Source organism: Fundulus heteroclitus, chromosome 10 (genome assembly GCF_011125445.2).
Source record: "Fundulus heteroclitus isolate FHET01 chromosome 10, MU-UCD_Fhet_4.1, whole genome shotgun sequence".
In the NCBI taxonomy this organism is placed as follows: Eukaryota; Metazoa; Chordata; class Actinopteri; order Cyprinodontiformes; family Fundulidae; genus Fundulus; species Fundulus heteroclitus.
The window spans coordinates 14,237,223-14,260,658 of record NC_046370.1 but is presented as its reverse complement, the minus strand read 5'-3'; the positions used below and the strand labels follow the sequence as shown (position 1 = coordinate 14,260,658).

Here is a 23,436-nt window from a genome sequence, read left to right as displayed (position 1 = left end):
TATTTTTGTTATTTTATTTATTTTACAACTTTCAAAAGCATTGTTGAGGGAATACTCTTGTTTATGAAGCATATCGGGCTGGCTGAAACTAAAGAGCTCCTGAAGATGGGAATTAAAAAAACTGTTTGTTCTCAGAACTTTTTCATTGAATTGAAATTAGAACTCATTCAAGTATGAGAAACAGGAAGAGGATCAAAAGGAGAGCACCACTCAAGGCTACATGCTGCTCTCTGTTGCACACGTGCGTCTTCTGTTTTGAGATCATTGTTGCTTTGTCTTTTTAGTCTCCATCTTTTCTCTTTTTCTTTCTCCAGTGCTACACCCTCCTTTCCTGCTCACCTTTTTTCCTGATTGCAGTCTGTGTGAGCTTGCCGTTCCCTCCGCATTTATGCGTTGTCAGTTTATCAGAAGTGAAATCTCTGCTCTTGAATTTCAATTGAGAGGCTTCAAAGTGAGCTGCTCGATGCTTAGGGCTTCATCAAACAAGCCGTGTGCTTCAGCAACAGAGGCCTCAGAGGACTCTCAGGTTCTGCTGCTGAACAAAGCTGACCAGCTGAAGTCCCAGCTGCCTTGTCGTTCTGCCACATCCAAAGTAAGGACTTGAGTTTTATTGGCTTTATGTCAATCATATGGCACATAAAGCATAGTTCCTTCCAATAACTGTAACATTTCCAATGCAATTGCACCTACTTTGATAGAAATGAGTCAACTATATATATATATATATATATATATATATATATATATATATATATATATATATATATATATATATATATATATATGACACCAGTTTTCAAAGGCGAGAAAACAAACAAAAGGTTCCCTATTAGACAAAGTCTCTGTCAAGCAGCACAATCAAAACAACTTGACATTTCAGTTTCTTCATAATCGCATGCATGCTGTGTGTCAATGCTGTGGAAGCTGTGTCTGATACAAGGATTTTTTTTTTTTTTAAATACTGCTTGACATTCAGTTTTCCTTTATTTTTGATAGGGCATATGTCATTATTTTTTACAACTTTTTCTTTCGGCGGTGTCCAAGCAAACACAGATAAAACTTAAAAGTTGAAATAACAGCAAATTATAAAAAAGTTGGAGAGTAAGTAGTAGGAGAATGTAGCAGAGTGAGGACAGTGGTCATCATGTCCTCCAGCAGCCTAAGCCTATAGCAGCGTAACTACAGTGATGGCTTAAGATAACCTAAGCCACTCTACCTATAAGCTATATCAAAAAGGAAAGTTTTAAGCCTGGTTTTGAAGGTTGAGTTTCTGCCTCATGGACTAAAACTAGGAGTTGGTTCCACATCAGAGGAGCCTGATAACTAAAAGATCTACCTTCTATTCTACTTTATAATAGTACCATGTAGTTAGGCATTGTGTTCTGTCCTGGGTGGGCAGAACACAATGCCCATCCATGTCTAAAGTATATCTAGCATGAATGTGAGCTGATAAGTCAACAATTTGTACTGATATTTATCTAATGAGGAGAAGGAAGTCTAGAGAAACGTCTCAGAGGGAGTAGCTCGGAGACGTAATAAACCTGCACCCTACCCAGGAAATTAAAAGCACAATGTTGTTAGCCCCATCTGTTGTCAGGAGTGAATGACCACATGACAAACATTTTACTTTAAAATGGTAAAAGCATTCATGTACATTTTATATTTTGCTGCACTAAAGTAATGTAGATGTCAAAATGTGTAGTCAAACTCTAATAATCTATCTTCAGTTTTTCTCACAACAGCATGCTAGTTGTCCCTTAAAATTCACTGCCTCCCAACTACTAGTGTAGCATGTCGAGATACAAATGTTCAATCTTCATTTCCTTTGGCTCTCAGCCTGAGAAAAAGAAATGAGTCACAGCTGCAGATAATTTCCATGGGACAATATGTTGGAGTAATGTTTGGGGAGAGCAATTATTGAGTGATATGTAGATGTCTACAGATGCTTTGCACCTACTGAGCATGTCTAACTACAAACGTGGTAAAAAAAAAAAAAAAAAAGATATTTTGAACATTTTAGTGGGCTGGCTGTTGGACTACTTTAACTGTTGTGTTCCCAACCTTTAGCTTTGGATTGTTCACTCCTTTCAAGTCAATAGTCTAATTGATTTATAATTCAGGGGCGATAATTGCTTCAGACAAACAATTTTTTGTGGGTGAAGAAAAATTCCTTCTCTTGATCAGCTGACTTCAGTAAGGAGTAACTGCAGAGCTGTGGGGGCGTTCCGACTGTGGGGGCGTTCCGACTGGGCGGTCCTTCTGCGCACAGACATGTATACGTAGACGCCGCGTTGTCGGGTGGGAGGCGTGCCGACAGAGCGGCCATCTTAGGTCAGACCAAGGTGCAGTCAGACACAATACAAGTCAATTCAGGAAAATGTACTTTATGTTTTCAGACACTGAATCCGGTGAATTCTCACCCGTTTTCCAGATAAATCAACTGACTGAAAACGTCACCCCTTTAGGGGCTACATAGGACCAATTGATTGAATTAAATGATTGTCTAACTTAATAAATTATTTCGAATTTGTATTGAAAGTAAGCAAACTTCCAGAGCTCCGTCCGAGGATGCCCGATTTTTGCTCCGCTTATGGGTGCGCAAATAAAAGGACACTAGGACACTTGTTTTTTATTAAACAAACCATACATTGAAAAATATTGCAGAGTTATACAAAAGCATCCGAAGCTTTCGTCCGTTGAAAGGCAGGTGACAGTCCGGATTTTGAATGCCCCACTCGCATATTTGTCCTTCTTTTTCAGGCTTTATGCTAGGAAGCGGATTTTTTTTTCCAACTTTGCCTGGCTCCATGCAGCAAAATGTCCAATCGCCTACTCGCTCGGATCTGGTTTTTACCTGGGATTACATGTAATCAATACGCTGCGCTGCAGCTGTGTGACAGAAGCAGCGCTGTCAACTCTGCCTCTGTATGCTTTCTTTTTTTTCTACAGTCGCTGGTAAATTTCGTGAGTTTTTTTTTTTTTTTTTTTAGCTTTATTTTTGAACGTGCAGTCGCATATTTGGGGTGTTTCTCCAGTAGAAGCCCTTATCCTGACAGGACAGAATTCTATCGTAGGCTACTAAATATAATAGTCATAATAGTCCTTGCGCTGTTGCTTTCTCCTGCCACCGCGAGCCGGTTAATATCTGTCTGCATACAACGCCGTTATTATTACAAATCACATGTGGTCCCTAGGTAAAACTAATACCATGCGATAGGGATTTTTTTTGTCGGGACGGATTTTTTCAGCGGGACGGACATTTTTCGTCCGTCCCGCTGAATGAAGGAGATGGAGGGAAAAAATATATGTATTGAAGTGGGCAAATCAACGAACCAATCAGCGTTTGCGTTGGCGTGTGGGCGTTCCGACAGTGGGGGCGTTCCGACAGTGGGGGCGTTCTTACGCTCTGCAGTTATACCCTTCTCGCTGACTTTAAAGCCATCTATTGGTGCGCTAAACGAATTACAAACAACTTTGTCATTAAGCCCGTAATAACTACTACAAATTTCACGAGTCGTGGTTCTTTGGGCTCGTTTCTGAACGTGCTGTTGCTTATTTGGGCTTTAAAATAAGCGTCTATATAAATACGAGTAAACAGACCCGCTCCTGTTGCTGTGCTGTGTACATAGTGAACCAGCTCATATAATTCCGCCCCTCCGTGTACACACATACTTGCTCTACACTGCCCTGTTTCTAACATAACGGCAAAATAAACTTCACTGTTATATTGATTTAACTTACTTGTTCAGCAGAAAGTCTCTGCATCCATTTTGAAGCCCTACTCGCTCATGAATTACCTCCACCTGGTAACAATAGCTGCACTGATATAGACTCTCATTTGTATTACTTATTTTTCTTTTCTTGGTTACTTTCTTTTCCCTCTTGCTGGGCAAAGAGTATGGATGGTCCCCCATTTCAACAGAAAACAGCAAATAGAATACTCTACGGTCATCTTGGCTTGTTTTTTACTCTTTCTCCACCAACAGCACATCTTCATATAAAAGACAGACAGGCAAAACGACAAGTTTATCCCCTTTCGGCTGCTGAAATCAGAAATAGCGACACAACATGGCGCCTCCCAGTGGGTGCACCGCCACCTATGTATTTATAAACTACTAATTCCAAGTTATGAGAACACTTTCCTTTTTGATGTGATGTTATTAGACTTTGCCAGAATATGTATTAATAAAAGCAATACTTAGTTACACACTGTCCCGTTAATGAAGCTCACTCACAACCTTTTTTGGAAAGAGTGAGAGTGCTTACTCCATTCTTTTTCTGTGTTGCCAGTAAAGACTGCACAATAGAAAACAAGCAGTCTTTTTATTTTATAGAAGTGCATTGAAATGTATTTATCATTTATGCTTTACTGTATAAGATTTTAAGGTTGTCTTTTTCAGAAATATATTTATAGCTCACCTTCATTGTGATCTTTTAATCATAGGAAACAGCTGTAATACTAATTTGTCATGGTTTTTAAACTCTTTCTCTTTGCGGTTTGATTTTTCTTTCATCATGCTCCTTTTACCTTGGTCAGAAAAATAACTTTTGATCAGTGCATGACTAATTTGCAATGACTGTACTCAAGGGGGTTCTCTTAGAGATGCTGAGTACCTCAATTAATAATAAGAAAAAAGAAAAAAGAATGACTTTTTCCCATCCATCCATGGCTGAACAATATTTTCTGTAATACATTCAACCTCAGTAGAACTGATTGAATCATTATTTTAACAAGGACATTTCCTTTTTCCTTTCAGCTCTTTAGTGTTGCCACATTTTCAAGACTCAGTTTAGTAAATTCAGATCATACTTGCTCATTAGCATAGCATTACAGTATAAATGACTACGACACACGCCAGCAAACTAATTAGGCACCCATATTTCAAAGCGGGCTCTGACACCTTCTCACTCTGGGTCATTTTCAATTCCTTGCTATCATTAGATGGTGGTTCTGATGGACCCAATGGAAGATCCAGATGACATCCTGCGTGCCAACCGCTCCAGGGAGAAGACTTACATGTTTGACGTGGCGTTCGATTTCTCGGCCAGTCAGGTGAGTAAGAAGAGAGTTCAAATGAATCAAAAGCAAAGTAAAGCTGAAACAAATGGCGCTACATTTCAATTTCTATATCTTTACTCTTGTTTTGCAGGAGGAGGTTTACCGAGCTACAACCAAAGGGCTCATTGAAGGCCTCATATCAGGCTACAATGCCACAGTGTTTGCCTATGGACCCACAGGTTAGTGTTTCAGTCCTTATGTGTGTGTTCTACAGGTACACACACACATGTCACACATGAGGTAGATGTCCGGCCTGTCATTCTCCGAGTGCATGTTTTATTATTCTGACCCTCACTATGTGGCCAGCCTGAATTAGTCAGCACCCTCTCTGGAAGATGATGTGAAATGTTATTGAGATGTGCTTTTTTTGTACAGCAAAGGTATAATGAGAAAATGAGTCATGCTTTGTCTCCGGTGGAAGTGGAAGGCTCGCAAAGACTTATTTTAGGCTGGCAAAGACTAGTTCATCTGGACAAGGACATAATCAAAAAGCAACCTTTCTAACAAAATTAGCAAAGATCCCATAATAACCACAAATAGGTGACCTTTTACCTTAAGAATTAAGCTTTACAGCACAACTTGATTTGCATTTTTCCCATGCTGAAAAATGGTTTGATATTTTCAAAGGAACATGAATGTCTTTGTGTGCCTGGGAGCACTCAATTTCCATGTTACCACTTAATATACCTTTTGTGGAGAAAGATCCCCAGCAATGGCTTTAGCTTTATTCATATTTTGTCCTTCACCAACTCCTAGAGCCAATATTTGCCTCTTTTCACTGCAAGGTGCAACTTTCAATAACAAAATAATGTTGTTATGTTGGGTTTCAGGTTGCGGGAAGACATATACCATGTTGGGCACTGACAAAGAGCCAGGCATTTATGTCCGCACACTGAATGACTTGTTTTGTGCCATTGAGGAGACTAGTGATGACATGCTGTACAGCGTGTCCATGTCCTATCTAGAGGTAAGTCCTTAATTCCCAGCAAGATCAAATCCATAGATTTCATTATAGGACAAAAGTATTGGCCAGTCAACGCTGCAACTGTCACACTACCTTTATCTTAATTTGTTTGTTTTGCATGCTGAAAGTAATTTTTTTTTACCACATGGAGTGCCTTATAAAATTTTATTGTGTTGCAATCATAACCCTAAATGTATTGTATTAAGATCATTTGAGTGTAACACAAAGTAGTATGTATTTGTGAAGTAGAAGGAAAATAATATATTGTTTTATGATTTTTTTTATGGTTAGAAAACAAATGGGATTATCACTTTTCAAGCATTGCCCAATTTTACATTGAGTCGTTGCTCTGGCTGCGTGTTTAGGATGTAATCCTTCTCTAAAGTAAATCTCTGTCCCCCAGCTCAAATCTTTTGCGGTCCCTGCCAGGTTCTTTAAAAGCATTGTCCTGTATTTAGCTCCATCAAGCTTTCATCGACCGTTTTGTCCCTGCCGAACAGAAACATCCTCACAGCATGATGTTGCCACAGACATTTCATGGTATGGATGATGTATCAAAAAGGGCTGTTTCTAATTAAGGCTTTCCTTGACCAGCCTGTCAGTTAAGAAGAAGTAGTTTTGGTGCAGAATTTGTAATGAATTTCTCCATTGTGAGATCAATAAAGTCAATTATTATTATGAATTAGCCAATAGGTTGTCACTGAACAGATGAAAAAATTGTCCCAAAAAACTAAAAAAAAAAAAAAAAAAAAACTTCACCTTGGTTGTGAGGATACTATATACCAGGCATCCCCAAATGGAGGACCGTGGTCAGAATCCGGACCAAGTGACGATGCTCTCCGGACCTGGGCCCAATCTGATAAATTCACAAACATAGAGAATTTTCTGATGGAACTTTTTTTTCCGGCACAGATCTCGGCAGAGACGTGGGTGGTGGGGTTTGGAGGGTACCTCTACTCCAGTTACTATGACAATAGCTTCACTTCAGTTTAGCCAATCAAATATTTTCTTTACCCTGCGCAGCCAGTGAGTGAGCTCAGTAGAGCAGGGCAGAAGAGATAAACGACAGCAGGAAGAAGAAAGAAAAGTTGATACAGAAAATCGCTGTTTTATGATGAGTGGACAGATAAATTTATGTTCATTCTTCCAGTAGGCAGCTCCAAACCTGCATGCCTCATATGCTCCGAAAAGGTTGCAATCACTGTTTCCTCAAAGCTTTGGGGAAATCAATTATATCTAAACTAAGAAATTATTGTTGTAATTTTATTCCTTTAGTAAGCCATGTAACTTGTTATAATCTAAGGTTTCGGACAGGTGTAATACTTGTGTAGCCTCAGTGGGCATGTGTGCTGTTGGTCACAGAGGTCCAGTGAATGCTCAGCCATGAAATTTAGGGGGAACATTGGTTGCATTAATTAAAAGTGGCAATGTGAAGCGCCATTGTAATCGAAGTACAGCTCTTTTGAGCAAAGTTATCCGCTGAAGTCCGAGCAGAGAGCACGCAAAATAGCCGAACTATAAGCCCGGTAAGATCTACCAGACTTATCACAAATACCTTTAGAGCCCAGCATCATCCAAACGAATGTTCACTTGGATTTTGGGGCAACAGAAAAAAAAACATTTAGTGACAGACAATCGTGAAGGAGTGCTTAAATGATGTTGCTGAGATATTTGACGTAAAACAAAAAGACGAGATGTGTGAAAAAAAATTCCAAACGGTTCCCAATGTCGTCTTCAACAACAACCAAAACATCAGAAATGTCTGTAAACAGTAAAATTGTGAACACACTATTAGATAAGACCATAAAAGACAAAAGCTGGACCTCTATTCAGACCTTTTACTTGGAAGAAATTTCAGTAACTGCACCTTAGTATGTTTTAATAATATACCCCTGCTATATACTCTCAGGTGGGTTCTATTGACTAAGTAGGTAATTTCTGAAGGAAGTTGGTTGTACTAGATTTTATTTAGGGGTATTAAAGTAAAATATTCAAAAGTTTATCCATAAAAAGCACATAGCCTTTCACCTCACAATTATGTACTACTTTGTGTTGGTATATCACACAAAATCCCAATAAAATACAGTTCAAAGATAAAAGAGAAATGATAATTTGGGAAGTGCCAGATTAATGGCTGTTAGTTGTCCTCTCATTCTTATCTTTAGTGAGTATAATGCATATACTTCCCATATTTATAACACCAGCTGTATCCAATTTAGACTTTATGGAACAACAACTAAAATAGTTATACATTAAGTAACTAAAATAAATGTTAGATATAAAAGTGCTGTGAATAATGGCATACCATTACAGGTATAAATATGAGAAAAACATGTGGCCAACTCTGACCACCAAGTATTTCACTCTGCCTGTCCGTGCTTATTTTAAATAGCTAGTTCAGATGAGATGTCATGTCTGTGAACATTTTTTGTTCTTTTTTTTGCCTTTCTTCGTCTGTGGATGATTAGCTGTGGGTGAATCTGTGGACTTATGTCCATTTTTCTGTGTGCCTGCTGGTCTCAGCTTCACACCTCATTAAAGACGAGCAGGAACAGCTCTACTTGTCTGTTTAGTTTACTTAACAGCTCCAGACACAATGAAGATGGTTCATTAGGCTTTTTGAGGGATGACTTTGCATTGTGATGGGTGATATCTTTTTTTTAGGCCCAAGCACATAAAGAGATGAAAAGATCTATTGAAATGCGAGAGTTCTTTCTTCTTTTGTCTTCCTTTTTTTCTTTCCTTTTTTCTCTGTTGCGTGGTCTAGTTGATAGAGCAGCCTGCTTGCATTCTGAGTAGGTTGCAACCACACAGACTGCAACTATTGCCCCTTTTCCAGTAGTACCAACTTAGGGTGATTTGCTTCGGTATGTGTTGCTTTGTTAGCCTCGTGAGACCATCCTGATCTCGCGAGCTTTCAAGGTTTCACTCGCAGATCAGTCTGGCTACTCTCCCTTAAAGAAAATTTGGAGCCGTTCACCAAACGAACGTCCAATCAGCGTTGGCTTTGAGGCGGGTTGAGGTGTGACGCAACGGGAAGCGCGACAGTTCAGTCTAAAGAACATGGCGGCTTCAGCCGATGAAACTAGCGTTAGTGTGGCTATCGAGCAAGTTTTATCGGAATTACAGAGTATTTCTTTGCTGAGCTAACGAGCCTTTACCTGCAGCAGCAAGAGTAGCTTGGCTTGTGGTTGTGTTTTCATCGTCGCTCCGACAACGAAGCATGTTGATGAGTACGTCATATGCTTCGTTGATCTGATTGGTTTATTTGGCTTGTCTATCACCAACATAGGCCAATCAGCTAACCAGTATTTTCGCCCCTTCCCAAAATTACTTCAACGGAAGGTTTCCAGATGGATATGCGAAGCAAGTCTATCTGGCGGCGTCAGGTTATCGCATTGTAGGCCTTCCCACTAGTAATGGTTACGTGGAACAGTTACCATTTCTAGTGCCTGCTTCGCTGGGGTTCCAAGCACAGCAAGTCGAATTAAAGACATCACTGCAGAAGGGTGTCTGTCTGTGATTGGCTAAGTTACTCTTTGCGTAACAACAGTGACTCCAGAGCTAGAATCAGACCCGCCGTATTTAACAAAACACACCACAGCCACAGCAGATACTGGTATGTTAATAGGTACTGAATGGAGATGTAAGCCCACAAATTAATGGCCCAACACCCGAGATATCTGTTTAACCTTCAGTCGTTTATAATATATAATTGACACAATCAACACTGGAAACATGGCAGAATCACACAGCTTTATTGGGAAGATTCAGAATGTTACATGCTGCAGTTAGGGCTGACTCTTTTCGTATCGTTCAGCATCAGAGCACGCAGCACGTCTTTGCCCTGTTCCTCAGCATCCTGTGGGACGCACAGGATATATATTACATGATATCCCAGCGTTTAAACGCTTTGTATGCATCGTGTATATATAGAACAACATAGCAAGCTAGAACAAGCATTAACTTCCCCAGCAAATGTCGGAGGTAGGTAATACTTTTGTCTTCATTCCATGGTTTCCAGAAGCCTTATCTTAGTCTTCTTCATCTGCTCCAACGCTTTCTCAGTTCTCTCCAGTCTTTGTCTGCTCTGTCAACTCCTGATCCCCTCTTGTTGACCTACTCTAAGTCTGATAAAATATATAGATTGAGCAGCTCGCCTCTTAGCTACCTGTTAATGCTAGGTTTTCTTGTTGTGTCACAAAACATTTTGTCATGTCGCTTTTCTCTCTCTCAGTGCCGCCTTGCTGCCGCCCACATTTGTGCTGCATTTGGTTGTAATAGAAAAGTGAACCAAAACACACGTTTGGAAAAGGGGCATATGGGTACCTGAGCAAGACCCTTAGCCCCAGATTGCTCCCCACTTTGTTGGAATGTACATTTGCAATGTTAAATAAAGATTTCTTATTATCTAAATGAAGAACTTTTTTGGAGGCCTGAACATCTCCCAAAATGTGAACGTTTTTACACCTTTTTTTCCCCCACTAAACCACAGCTAATTGCAGAATTAACTTCTACGGAGAGAATTAGCATTCTCACTAAATTTGGAAATTTAGGGGCTCAACCAGCAAAAAGGTGTGGTTCAATTTTAATATAAAGGCTTTACAACTGTAGAAGATTTATTGCAAAAAAGCACAGCTACAGCAAAGCAAAAAAATCCAACCAGTCAAATTTTCCTCAGTTTTCTGCTAAATTTATATGGTAATTTTCTAACATTACCTTCACTCCACCCACTGAAAACAATAATGCATATGTTTTACAGATGAAATTCCTTCTTTGGCTCTCCTATTCATACCAACTTCAGACTGTCTGTGACAGATTGTCACATTATCTCGGATTGTACTCTTCAACAATTATTCACCACCACAGAGGAAATTGGTTTGAACTCTATCTACTACATCTAATTTCATCCAACATCTTCCTGCTTAATAGCAGATGTTGACTGAACACAAGTGAATGTCATTTTTAAGGGTTGTGCACCAAATGGTGCAAAAGCCTTTCAGTTTTAGGTTTTGTTTTCTTATTTAATTTTTATCTTTTAATTGACAGAAACATTGCCAAACAGTGAACATCATGAGACAGACTGTTAATTCAGTCTCATTAAAGTCCACATGGTAATATAGTATTTGTTGTCTTTGACCCTCCCTCTTACATTTGAGTTTTATGGGAGTTTTTTATTTGTATCAGTTTCTTCATCATCTAGATTTCCTAAACCACTTGAACCAGTTGGTCCACAGTCTGACGGTCTGATTGATTCTGTATGAAGAACCAGATACAGAGTATAAAGTAGTTTTATAAACAGGATTTATTTGTGTTCTGGCTGTCAAGAGAACAATTAGAACAAACGAAAGTAACTGAACGACAAAGTCCTGGAAATCTAAAGCATTAATGAAAAGAACATGTCAGCCTTCAGTTGAAAGACACAGTGGCACAAGTAACTATTGGTTGGAGCAGAATTTCAGCCCATTGGAGAAGTTTTTGCATGTGGCATCAAATTTACGGCTTTTGTTTTCATTGCCAGACGCTGTCATTATGAACACTAAGGAACACATTTATTGCAGTGTAGCTTTTTGGTTTCTCTATGAGTGGGTGGGAGTGAAATTCTTTTCAATCAAAATGTCAGACGGTGAATGTTGAAGCTGTCTGGACTGCATTCGTTTTTATCACTCTGAGTTCTCACATGAATGCATGTGTGACGTGTGTGTGTTTGCTGTTTCCAGGGAGCAATCGGTTACTGCTGCCGCTTCACAGCAAAGAGGTTAAATGCCGTTTTATAGATGCATTGAGCAAAGTGCACACGCTCACTCACTTTCTGTCACATGTGCAGTGACTACTGCACGTGCACAGGAGCACACTTACAATATTCTCCTGCTATTTGTTGAGCTTTGTTACTTTTAAACATGCTATATGTTACATTATGCTCTTACATTTAAAGTCTTCCGCCTATGGTCTCGAATGAAAGATCTGACCTGAACAGAAAGTTGTCTATTACAGAGGTATTGAGCACACCTTTTTTTGAGCTGGTAGCATCACAGAACATCCTGAGCTCCTTTTACACTCCAACTGCAGTGACATTGTATTTGAGAAACGAAACATAAAAGAGGACATTTTAAGCTGTCAGTGTTAATAAAAGTGTCTTCTTGAGCATGATGTCGGCTAGGAGAGAGTTTGACAAATAAATGTGTCCTAAAATTGCAGACTGTCATCCTGTGGTCAATTTTCAGGACATTTTTTTCTGCTTTCAGCTGAATGTGCCTGGAAAGCTTTCAATTATTTCATTATAGTCCAGATTTTTTCCTTTTTCTTTTCATGAGAAAAAAGCACTTGCACTGGCATGATGACAAGTCCTGCATTTTTTTTCACATGTCCTGTCTGGCAGTGAAGCATTAATAATTGCTGTCTTAATGCCATAGAGAGCCCAACAGATTTTACATTCACAAGTGGAGCCTTACTGCTTTCGCCATAGTGCTCAGCTTGATTTATATATGCAAAAAGCTTGATTAGATTTTATTCTGGGACTATTTCATGTTCAGTGTACACAAAAATGGGAAGGTAGAAGAAAAAAAGATGAGGGAAAAATGAGACAGCGTGCTAAAAGGGAGAAAAGGTGAAACAACAGAGGAGAGGAAAAGGAGAGAGCAATACAATATCCTCGGAGTCTGCTTCTAGACCCGCAAAGAGAGATATAAAAAGCAAACTGATAAAGTATTTCAGGTACAAACAACCAATGCCTTGATACCATCACTAAGAAATACACAGTATTATTTAATATGGGATGTGTAAAGTGACATCTAAAGGTAATGATTTGGGGTTTACTGTATAGACGTGAATCTGTAAGCACCTTCAATCCAAGCACCTGTAGGTGTTTGCGAGAGGGCACTTGTGTATGTAATGTTTATCCATAAGAAAAATGCTCAGCAGTGGTTGTGATGACCCAAAGACCCGCCCCAAGGGCGCTGAGGCAGACGCTCAAAAGGACCCCCAGAGCAAAGGTACAACACAGGGATAGCTGCCTCCCCTATCTCAGGGGAGAGCAGAGAAGAGCCCCAGGAATGCATTTTCTCAATGATAAACTGGTGAAAATATACCACTTGAGGCCTGAAAATCAGAATACCTTTGAAAAGTTGATTCGTCTTAGTACAACAACTCAGATAGCATAACTTACATCATATTGAAAAAAATACATGCAATACTGTTAATCATAACAACAATCAGACCTCTTCAAAAATGTTACTTACAAAAGACCAATAACATGTTATGTTTAAATGAAATGTTATTACCTAAACAAGTATGGATACTGTTGGGTTGGCAGTTTTTAGTAGATAAACATTAAAAAGTTGATTTGAAGGAAAAAGTGTGCTAGAGTAATCTGTATCAGTGCTGCACTGATGCAGTAATTTATGCGAGTGCACATACTGTACAATGCAGAGGTATTTTAGTAAACTGACTAAACTTCCTTTTACCCTGTGGTAGTAGTTTGTAGAAATAAGATCTTATGTATGGTTTAGCCTTTTTTTAAATATATAATTAGGGATTATGTTGTGGGATTAATAATCAGTATAATCCTTGATTTTGTGTTAGTAGTATGACTGATGAGTAGATTTTTGAGAATTTCCAGCATCGTCTTACCATAAAATGTGACATGGAATCATTCCCCTCAGAGCTTTTTTTTTTTTTTTGGAAAAATTTAGATCTATCCTATCTTTCTTTTTACATTAATATAATATGTAGAAGCAATTAACTTGATGTACCATAATCTTCCAAAATAACAGCAATAAGTGTTAATATTTATCTGTGTGTAATTTATATGTTTTTGTATTTTTTTAATTTAATTAGGGGGGTTGGGGGATTCCTTAACATTCTAATCATTGAAGATGTGCTTGTATAAACATCCTCACAACTGATTAATATGTTCTGATAAATACATTATACCTCTATCCATGTGCTCACAGATCTATAATGAGATGATCAGAGACCTGCTGAACCCATCCTCTGGCTTCTTGGACCTAAGAGAAGACTCTAAGGGTGTGATTCAAGTTGCAGGCATCACAGAGGTGTCTACCATCAATGCCCAGGAGGTGAGAGGACACCTTGTTAGGTTTCATCATACGGTTAATCTATAAACATCCCTGACAAGCGTCACTTGTGCGTTCTCAGATCATGGAGTTGCTAATGAAGGGCAACAAGCAGCGCACGCAGGAGCCAACAGCCGCTAATCAGACGTCGTCTCGCTCCCACGCTGTGCTGCAGGTTGCCGTCAAGCAGCAGAGCCGCTGTCGTGACGTTCTGCAGGAGGTCCGCTTTGCTCGGCTGTTCATGATCGACCTCGCCGGCTCAGAACGAGCAGCTCAGGTGGACAGATTTGTCGTTTTGAGTTTATACAAATCTTTTTTTTGATAACATTAAGTTCAAAACTTAACCTTGCTGTGTTCGTTGTCTACACTGCTCTTTAAAATCTTAGAAATCACTAATGGAGAATAAAGTGAGGGCACCAGCCAATCTAAAAGAACCAATGTTTACTTGATGTTTTGCCTGATTGATAGTTTTGAATATTACATTTTAACCCATATCCTTTTTTGATTGAACTTAATATTACTGAATCCAAACTTGTTCATGAAGTACGTAACGTATTTATTCACTTAGTAAAAGGAAAATGTATTTTACTGAAGTGAGGTGAAACTGCTGTAAGTCCAGCCTCTGACTTTTTGTCTCTAAGGCATTGACTATATAATTGAAACCTCCCCGGTACTAGCTGGATGCCTTTGTTGCTTGTTATTTCTTGACTCGCTCCTGTTCCTTTTCCTGAAAGCTATCATTTGACCCTACCTCGCAAGGATGAAGCGTTAAAAACCCCTGCCAGTTCAGAGGTTTTCTTACTCATCGATCTCTGCCTCTTTCAGACTCAGAATAGAGGCCAGCGGTTGAAAGAAGGCGCTCACATCAATCGCTCCCTCCTGGCTTTGGGCAACTGCATTAACGCCCTAAGCGACAAAAATGGCAGCAAGTACGTCAACTATCGAGACAGCAAGTTGACTCGCCTCCTGAAGGTACTGCAATAGATAAAAGATTTTGCTTTTATTATATGTTTTTCTTTGTTTTACAGTGTCTGGCAAAAGCAGTCATACTTTTGCACAAAATTCAAACAAACTTCATTGACAGAGCAACAGATTAGGCCAGAATTATGAACTGCAAAATGGAAATCTGAACAGTATGTAGTGCATTTGTGTTCTGTTCTAGAATATTGTGAAATTGTTTAATATTTTTTGTCAATTGTTCCAGAAACTGAAACTCACATAGTATATAGTTTATTACACATGGAGTGAATATGTCAAGCCTTTATTTCATGTAATTTTCATGTTTATGGCTTAGAAGATTATGACAACCCAAAATTCAGCTTTGCGTAAAATTACAGTACTGTGGAAAGGTTAAACATTGGAAACTTGTAGTGTCGCATCATAATTAGCCAATTAGCTCAGAACACCAGCAGAAGTTTCCTGAGCCTCTCACAGTCTGGGTCAGTAGGCGGAACAATCATGAGGAAGACTGCTGACTTGACAAATGTTCAGAAGACAGTCATTATCTCTCTCTGTCAATGAGTGTTGTATCCAAACATATTCATAGAAAGTTAAGTGGAAGGAAAAGATTAAATAGCCTTGGAAGGATTGTCAAGCACAATTCCTTCAAGCATCAGCCTATAAGGAGCCACAATGCTCAGATGAATTCTACACATAAGCATCAAATGTTGCATTCCTCATGTCAAGCCACTCCTGAACCAAAGACTTGGCTATAGATCAGTGGTCCAATGTTCTCCACAAACTTTATTGAGATGCTGACCTCATATCCCAGCAGGGCGTGGCACCTGCCCACACTGCGAAAATAACCAAAAGCTGATTCAGTGACCAAGGTGTTACTGTGCATGATTGGCCAGCAAACTGTCCTGGTTGTCAAGAGGAAGATGAGAGACACCAGACCCAACAATACAGATGACCCAAAGGCCATTATCAAAGCAACCTGTGATTTCATTACATCCCAGTGGTGCCACCTGCTGATGTCTCCATGCCCCGCTGCACTGATTCAGTAATTTGTGCAAAATTAGGCCCTACCAAGTTTTGAGTGTACTGAAATGAACATCATTTTCAGAAGCCTGGCATTTCTGTTTAAAACATCACAGAGACCATTGTTCTCTCCATCTTTCAAAAACTGGAAAGATTATAACACGCCTGCAAACTTACCATGACAATGCTGTTGACCTAAACTGCATGGCTGGGCAACAAGAGCATTTATTTATAGAAGCAGGCAGGATGGTCCCTGGTAACTCTGGAGGAGCTACATAGATCCATAGCTCAGGTGTTAGAATCTGTTGGCAAAACGTGTTTTAGTTGTGCACTTCAGAAATCTTGTTTTTAAGGAAGAGTAGCAAAAAGCAATACCATTGTTAGAAGTCTCATTAAAAATTTTGACCAAAGCCATGTAGGAGACGCACCAAACTTGTGGAAGAAGGGGATTTGATGTGATCTGATCTGATTGAACCTTGTGTAATACATTCAAAATAAAATGTGTAGTAGGAAACAATCACTGCACATTTCCCTGAAAATATCATCGACATATTTCTATTTCTGTGTTAGAATGATCTAGTCAAAGTCCAAAACTAAATCTAACAAAGATAGGCCGGATTTGAAAATTTGTGTTGAACGACGTCTTACTGAACAGTTTTAAACTGTTTTGCAAAACTATTGGCCCAACATATTTTTAAATACAAATTTGTTAGACACGTGCCCTGGAAGACTTTCAGGTTTAATTATAATGAAGTCTCCGGGGGCTGAAACAATTGCACGGCAAACTTTACAAGGTTTTAGTTACAAACTTTTTTCTATCTACCAGAGACTAATGGAACCAAATATTATTTTCCTTCCACTTTGCAATTATGCAGCATTTTGTCCAGTAAAGTCCTATATATCACAAGACGGGCCTACAAAAGACGCTGATGTTTGTGCTAGCAATGTGTCAGAGAAATTTTAAGTGGTATAAGACTCTGTGTTACCTATTGGATTCCTGAGCCTTTGTCTTATCATCCAATGGTAGGACTCATTGGGCGGGAACAGCAGAACAGTGATGATAGCCCATATTAGCCCCGCCTCTATTGCTTTTGAGGAGTCTCGAAACACCCTGGCATACGCTGACCGTGCCAAAAGCATTCGTACACGGGTAAACATTAATTTACACCTTAACCGTAGCTCACATTGAAGTGGACTTTTCTCAGAAACAATGTTCCTCATCACTGTTTGCTTCAGGTGAAGAAGAACCTGATAAATGTGTCGTACCACATTGCTCAGTACACGAACATCATCTCCGACCTCCGCTGCGAGATCCAGCGGCTCAAGAAGAAGATCGCAGAGCAGGCAAGTCTGCAGGTCAGCTCTGACCGAGCGAACATCCGAAACATCCAGGGTAAATGTTTCTTTTTTTTCTCCTTCAAGAAAGTGAAAGACAAATCTTTCCATTTTTCTACTGTATTAATTTTTCTTTTATGATTTTGTTGCCTCTTTTGCAGCGGAGGTCCACGCCCACTCCAGCCAGCAGAGCAGGGCAGAGATAGACGAGTTGAGGGAGCAGCTTCTGGATGCTTTCCGGCAGCAGATGAAGATCAGGAAGAGTCTGATCGAGCTGGAGAGCAGCAGCATGGAGCTCCAGATCGACACCTCTAAACACCTTGTCACCATTGCAGAGTCAGTCGGATTTCTGCGGTGTCTTTTCACTTCTCAGCATACTTACCATTTAAAGTGTGATATTACAGTGTCACTTGTTAGCAGCAGACTTTCAGTCTATATTCATTATTCTAAAGCTTTGCTCTGGCCTTTAAATGGAATTCTTCTTGTACCTTTTATTCTGGCTCTGGTCTAATTAAATGAAATGAATTGGTGTACAGCAAGTATTTCTCTGTGGGTATTATTTCAATGAAGTTTTAACAATGAAACGAGTCTAATTATGAATTTCCTTGACTAGAAAGTCTATTCAAAAGAAGTAATTATATGAGATTTGAGCCTGGAAGCTTTAGAACATGTAATTGCCACTGTCTGTAAAAATCTTGTTTACATTTTTTTTTCTTTTTTTTTGTTCACTAGCTGGGAGCAGGAGCAGAGTAAGCGCAGGAGAAAGTGGCGTGCAGAAAGAAGGAAGGAAAGTGTCAATAAAGACGAAAGCGAGAAGGATTCAGACACCCCAGAGTCTCCCCCAGACAGCACAGAGACCCGGGAGGTGGCAGTGGCTCGGGAAAACCTAGTCACCCTCATGGGAGAACAAAAGAAGATTCAAAAGCAGAAGGTCAGCTTCTTAAAGAACATTGTTAAAATAATTTTTGGATGTTGTCCTGTACTAAATAAAAAAAATCTCTGTGATTCAAGAGTTTACTAGAGCACAAGTTTATGGAGCTCCGGGATCGAGCCCGACGCCTGGAGGAGCTGCTTCCTCGCAGGGTGAGCTCAGAGGAGCAGCGGGAAGTCCTCGTTCTCCTCTGCAAGGTCCACGAGCTGGAGATCGAGAACGCAGAGATGCAGTCCACCGCTCTGATCAAAGACAACGTCATCCGGCAGAAAAACTTTGTGGTGCAGCGCTTTGAGCAGCATAGACACCTGTGTGATGAGATCATTCAGCAGCAGAGACAGTTCATAGATGGTGAGTGTTTGGATTTCCAGAAACATTATACTGTATTAGTCATTTTCATGAAATTGCTTGTGCACTGCAAGAATTGTTCAATTAAACTCTCCATGAGTCCATTTTTCATACATTCATTATGCTGAGGAAATGATTCATAAGATGCAGCCTTGGGGCCTCATGTACAAAGATTCCATGCAACATCGTATGGGAATTTCATGAACCTGGCTCAAATAGGGTTCATTTAATTTCACAGAGCTGGCATGGCTCGGCTCAGGGTCGACTGGCAAGTCCCAGTCCTTCTGTCAGCTGCTTCTTTATTAGAAATTGTTAATAACGATTATAGTTAAAGGAAGTTTGTCTGATCCTGCACAGATTCAAACCATGAGTGAGGAGGACAGTTTAGTTTGACCTGTAAACCCTACTCCCAATGAGAAATGAGAAACCCTCCATCTTTCCCTCCTGGTCTCCTCCCAGTCGACATGTATGACACTAAACAAGCGCCTCAAGCTTGTGCACAATCCTCCAGAGGAAACAAGGCTTCATCGAGGGACTTTTCTTCGTTTACTTACTAAATGGCTACGCCTCGGGTGAATTATATTTTATCATGTGAATGGTCAACACATACATGCTGTGCTGTTCTGTTTACATACCCTGCCCCGCATGTGCTGGAGGAGCCGCTAAAGGCTCCAAAGCAGAGGCTCTGCACCTTGTTGTGTCATTGACAGAGAAAGTCGTCCCTGTTGCCCCCATTTCACTGCTTATTCGTACTGAGAAAAAGCCTGGATTCGCTCAATCTCACAATCTGTTGGTCAACTGTTATTATCAAATCGCATCTTTCAACTCATATACAATACAATACATTGCGTAAAGCATTTTTCCTAACCACACAAAAATAAATTCAGGTATAGCTTCTTTTCTGCTATAAACAATGGAGTCTAATGCAGTACTAAAAATCATACTGTGGGTTGTTACCACTGCTCATCAACACTCAGTGCACAGTGCCTTACATATTTGAATTTCAAAAACGTACAATATCGCTTAGAGCATTGTGTCAATTTCCGATAATGTTTTTGCCTACATGGTAATGTATTAATTGTTCATTAGTCTCTGGTAGATAGAAAACGTTTTAAATTATTAACAGTGCCCAACCTGCCCTGAAGGTGCTGCCAACAAGCCCGCAGGTTGTTCAAATGCGCATACGCCAGTTATAAAGATGTCTGTTTATTGTTGAACTTTTCCATGGAATAAGGTGCCTTAACAGGTGCTTTTGTACATGAGACCCAAGGTCTGGTTGTTCTAAGTGCATTTGATTTATTTCATTTTTTTTTTACTAGTTGCATGTGTCACTGTATGTTTCAGAGCACAGCTTGCTGGTGCCACCGCACCTCCAGGAACTGTATGAGATGTACATGAGGGAGCTGGATGAGAGAAAACTGGAGAGAGCTGTAGCCCTGGACAAGGTGACCACCAGACAATCCGTCAAGGTAACAGAGTCATGGCAAATCAGTGCATTGAGATGCTTAAATAAAGGGCGACACAGTGGTAGCACTACTGCCTTGCAGCAAAAAGTTGCTAGGTTGAAATCGCAGCTAGGGGTCTCTCTGTGTAGATTTGGCCTTTTCTCCTGATGCATGTGTGGGTTCTCTCCGGGTACTCCGGCTAACTCTCACAGTCCAATTGGTCTCTCTAAATTTGCCCTTAGGTGTGTGTGCATGGTTGTGTGTCTCTGTGTTGCACCGCAAATGACTGACAAATTACCCAGGGTGTACCCTGGTGTTCGACCAATGACAGCTTGAGATGGGCACCAGGCCCACCCGCCACCCTGCAAGGACAAGCGGGTATACACAGTGGATGGATGAAGATGCTCAAATATAAATTACAGTGATGGGATGAATAATGAGAGTTATCTTCTGTATTCTGATTTACAGGAGGGATCCTTACCAAAGATTTCTCTGCCAGGTCTCAGTCGCGATTACACACAGGATGTAGATTCCGACCAGGAGAGCGTACGCAACATATTCACAGAGAACCGACGAGGTCAAGCCAAAATGCGCAGACACACTTTACCTCCCATTTTACCAGAAGCTGAGCCGTAAGAGATCATATTCCTATTTCATATTCATTATATACATCTATAACAAAATATACATAAATCATTTGCATATTATCTCTGCCTTAGTGACAGGGTTTTTAAGAGCCGTTCCCATGCCAAGCAGATAAAGAACTCGGCTGTGATGACCCCTCCTCCAATACACATTAATGGGAAAGGAAACAGAGAGGTAAGGACCATCATGAGGAACACTAACTGTTCTGATTTGTTTCATGTAATCATGAGAGGTACATCACGATAAATTAGAATATTGCCAAGAAGCTTATTTGTTTCAGTAATTCTCTCCAAAATGGTAAACTTGTATATTATATGAAATATGGAGTCATATTTTTCAAGTGTTTGCTTCTTTAAATTTTACAGTTAAAAAAAATCCAAAATTCTCTGTCTCTCAAAATTTGAGTATTACATAAGGACAATCAGAAAGTATCTTGTTATGTTACATCTTACACAATCAATGGGGTTGAACCTTGCCCGCCAGGAGGTTAAACCAGAGAAAGTCATTGCTAAAGTAGCTCGCTCTTTACACAGTGCTGCAGCATGTCAATAGAACGTTGAGTGAAGGGAAAGGTTTTGCCAGAAAAAGGTGTTCAAGGAACAGGAATAAATAAGAAAACACCCTTGAGGGGATTTTGAATCTAAACCCATTCAGACGTTTGGGTAGATTCACAATTTGTGGAATGGGTTACAAGCCATTACAGTTGTAGTTCTAGGACATGAACTACAAATGTAATATTTGTATCGAATAAACATATCCGGAACCTCAAGTTTGCAGATGATACCAATGTAATTGGTCTGATACAGGACAATGATGAGTCTGCATACAGACAGGAGGTGGATCGGCTGGTCCACTGGTGCGGTCAGAACCACCTGGAGCTTAACTCTCTCAAGACTGTGGAGATAATGGTGGACTTCTGACGTCCAGAGTCAACAAAGCCATCTTCCCAGGGATGTTAGACACCTTCACGCTTCCTTCAGAAAACAGGCTTTATTGAGATGCTGATTTCAGTTTACAGCAGGACTTGGAAGCTGCCCACACTGCCGAAGGGATCCAATGCTTGTTCAATGACCGTGGTGTCACTGTGTTTGATTGTCCAGAAAACTCACCCAAACTGACACAAACGCCATAGAAAAAGCTAGACAGTAGTGTGAACAGAAAGAAGACAGAACCCAGATCCAACGATGCAGATGAGCTTAAGGCCACTACCCAAGCAACCTGGGCTTCCTTAACAGCTGAGCAGTGCCATGGGCTGCTCGCCTCCATGCTGTGCCGCATTGGTACAGTAATTCTAGCAAAAAGACCATCTTTTCCAGTAGGCCAACATTTCTCTTTTGTAAATAATTCTTTATTAGTCTATTTAAAATTTTTAATTTCATACCAAACTTATTTTGAGGTTTTCATTATCTATAAGTCAAGTTAATCACATTAAGAGTAATAAAATGTGTCGCTGTTTGTGTGTAAGTGCAAGTTTACCATCAGGAATTGAATGACTGAAATGAGCTAACTTATTTCATGTATTTTTATTGCTGTATTCATAAAAATGCTGCATACATTTCTTTTCCTTAAACAGCACCAACTTCTTTTTGATTTAGGTGCACACAGATGTTAACCTCTTAAAGATTTTTTTGTACCTATGTTCTTTTCTCACCTCTTTAGATTTTTATTTTGGGTTTAAAATTATATTATGTACGAAAATTAAACTTTCTTTGCAGAAAGAAATGTACAGCACAAGATTTGAAATTGAAAAGGCACTGCACTGATCAAAGTAAAATTCACTGCAGTAAATGTTAGGTGGCAATAAATCTGTCTGATTCTCATGTCTGCAGCTGCAGCCTCTGGCTCCTGAAAGCTTCACAAGCTACAGCCATCTCAGCAACAGCATCAGCAGCCAACTGGACTCATCACCCGAGAGCAGCGAAGCTGGGGGTGATATGGCCCTTTTTCGAAATGGTAAGTTCCTTCCTCAGATATATTATTCATCATGGGCTGTTTGTTACAAGCACGCTTTTATTAAAGTGGTTCCGCTGATGGACTTAGAGCTAGTTTTCATAAAAACACAGCAAATTACCAGTTTTGTTTTCCACAATCCTTCAAATATCTCTGTGATGTGTTTTTAGATCCCTGCAAAGTCATATATCACAAAAATGAAGTCATGATTGTTTATGTGACACAAATCTGCTTAAAGGAGGGGCATTCAAAAACGGGAAAAAGCTCAAATTGGCTTAACTAATCAATATATCAATCACTGATTACCCAACTTCTCATTTACACTAATAAATAAACTGAAAAACTTTGGTTTAAAATGTTGTTTGTCTCTAATCCTTTTTATTGAGGTCAATAGTCAGATCAATGATCACTAAATAGTTCCGCATTGATGTGTTGTTGAGAATCGACACCTAATAGAACGTTATTAATAAATGATCGTTATGTCAGACATTTAGATACGTTCAGCTCTCTTTTCATAACTCGTGTCAATAGAGAAGTGTAGTAACAACAAGTAATAACACAACTCTAAGCTTTGTGTTGGTTTGTCAAATAAAATCCCAGTAAAGTACATCAGAGTAGTACATAATGGTTTAGTGGAAGGAAAATAATGGTGAAAATTAAAATTAATTGCGGCTTGTGTTTGTACTCAGGCCTCTCTATGCTGG

At 39.7% G+C, this 23,436-nt stretch overlaps 1 protein-coding gene across 1 annotated transcript in view; it reads left to right on the top strand.

Moving 5' to 3' along the window:
• Positions 1-23,436, top strand: part of kif19 (kinesin family member 19) — a 49,469-nt gene that overhangs the window by 21,465 nt on the left and 4,568 nt on the right. The window contains exons 3-17 of the mRNA XM_012862801.3: positions 4,943-5,053; positions 5,151-5,238; positions 5,890-6,026; positions 13,976-14,101; positions 14,181-14,375; positions 14,924-15,070; positions 17,106-17,228; positions 17,315-17,471; positions 17,575-17,749; positions 18,146-18,344; positions 18,425-18,695; positions 20,037-20,161; positions 20,606-20,769; positions 20,857-20,956; positions 22,612-22,735. Of these exons, the coding sequence (XP_012718255.2) occupies positions 4,943-5,053; positions 5,151-5,238; positions 5,890-6,026; positions 13,976-14,101; positions 14,181-14,375; positions 14,924-15,070; positions 17,106-17,228; positions 17,315-17,471; positions 17,575-17,749; positions 18,146-18,344; positions 18,425-18,695; positions 20,037-20,161; positions 20,606-20,769; positions 20,857-20,956; positions 22,612-22,735 (2,242 nt within the window). The remainder of the gene's footprint in view (positions 1-4,942; positions 5,054-5,150; positions 5,239-5,889; positions 6,027-13,975; positions 14,102-14,180; positions 14,376-14,923; positions 15,071-17,105; positions 17,229-17,314; positions 17,472-17,574; positions 17,750-18,145; positions 18,345-18,424; positions 18,696-20,036; positions 20,162-20,605; positions 20,770-20,856; positions 20,957-22,611; positions 22,736-23,436) is intronic.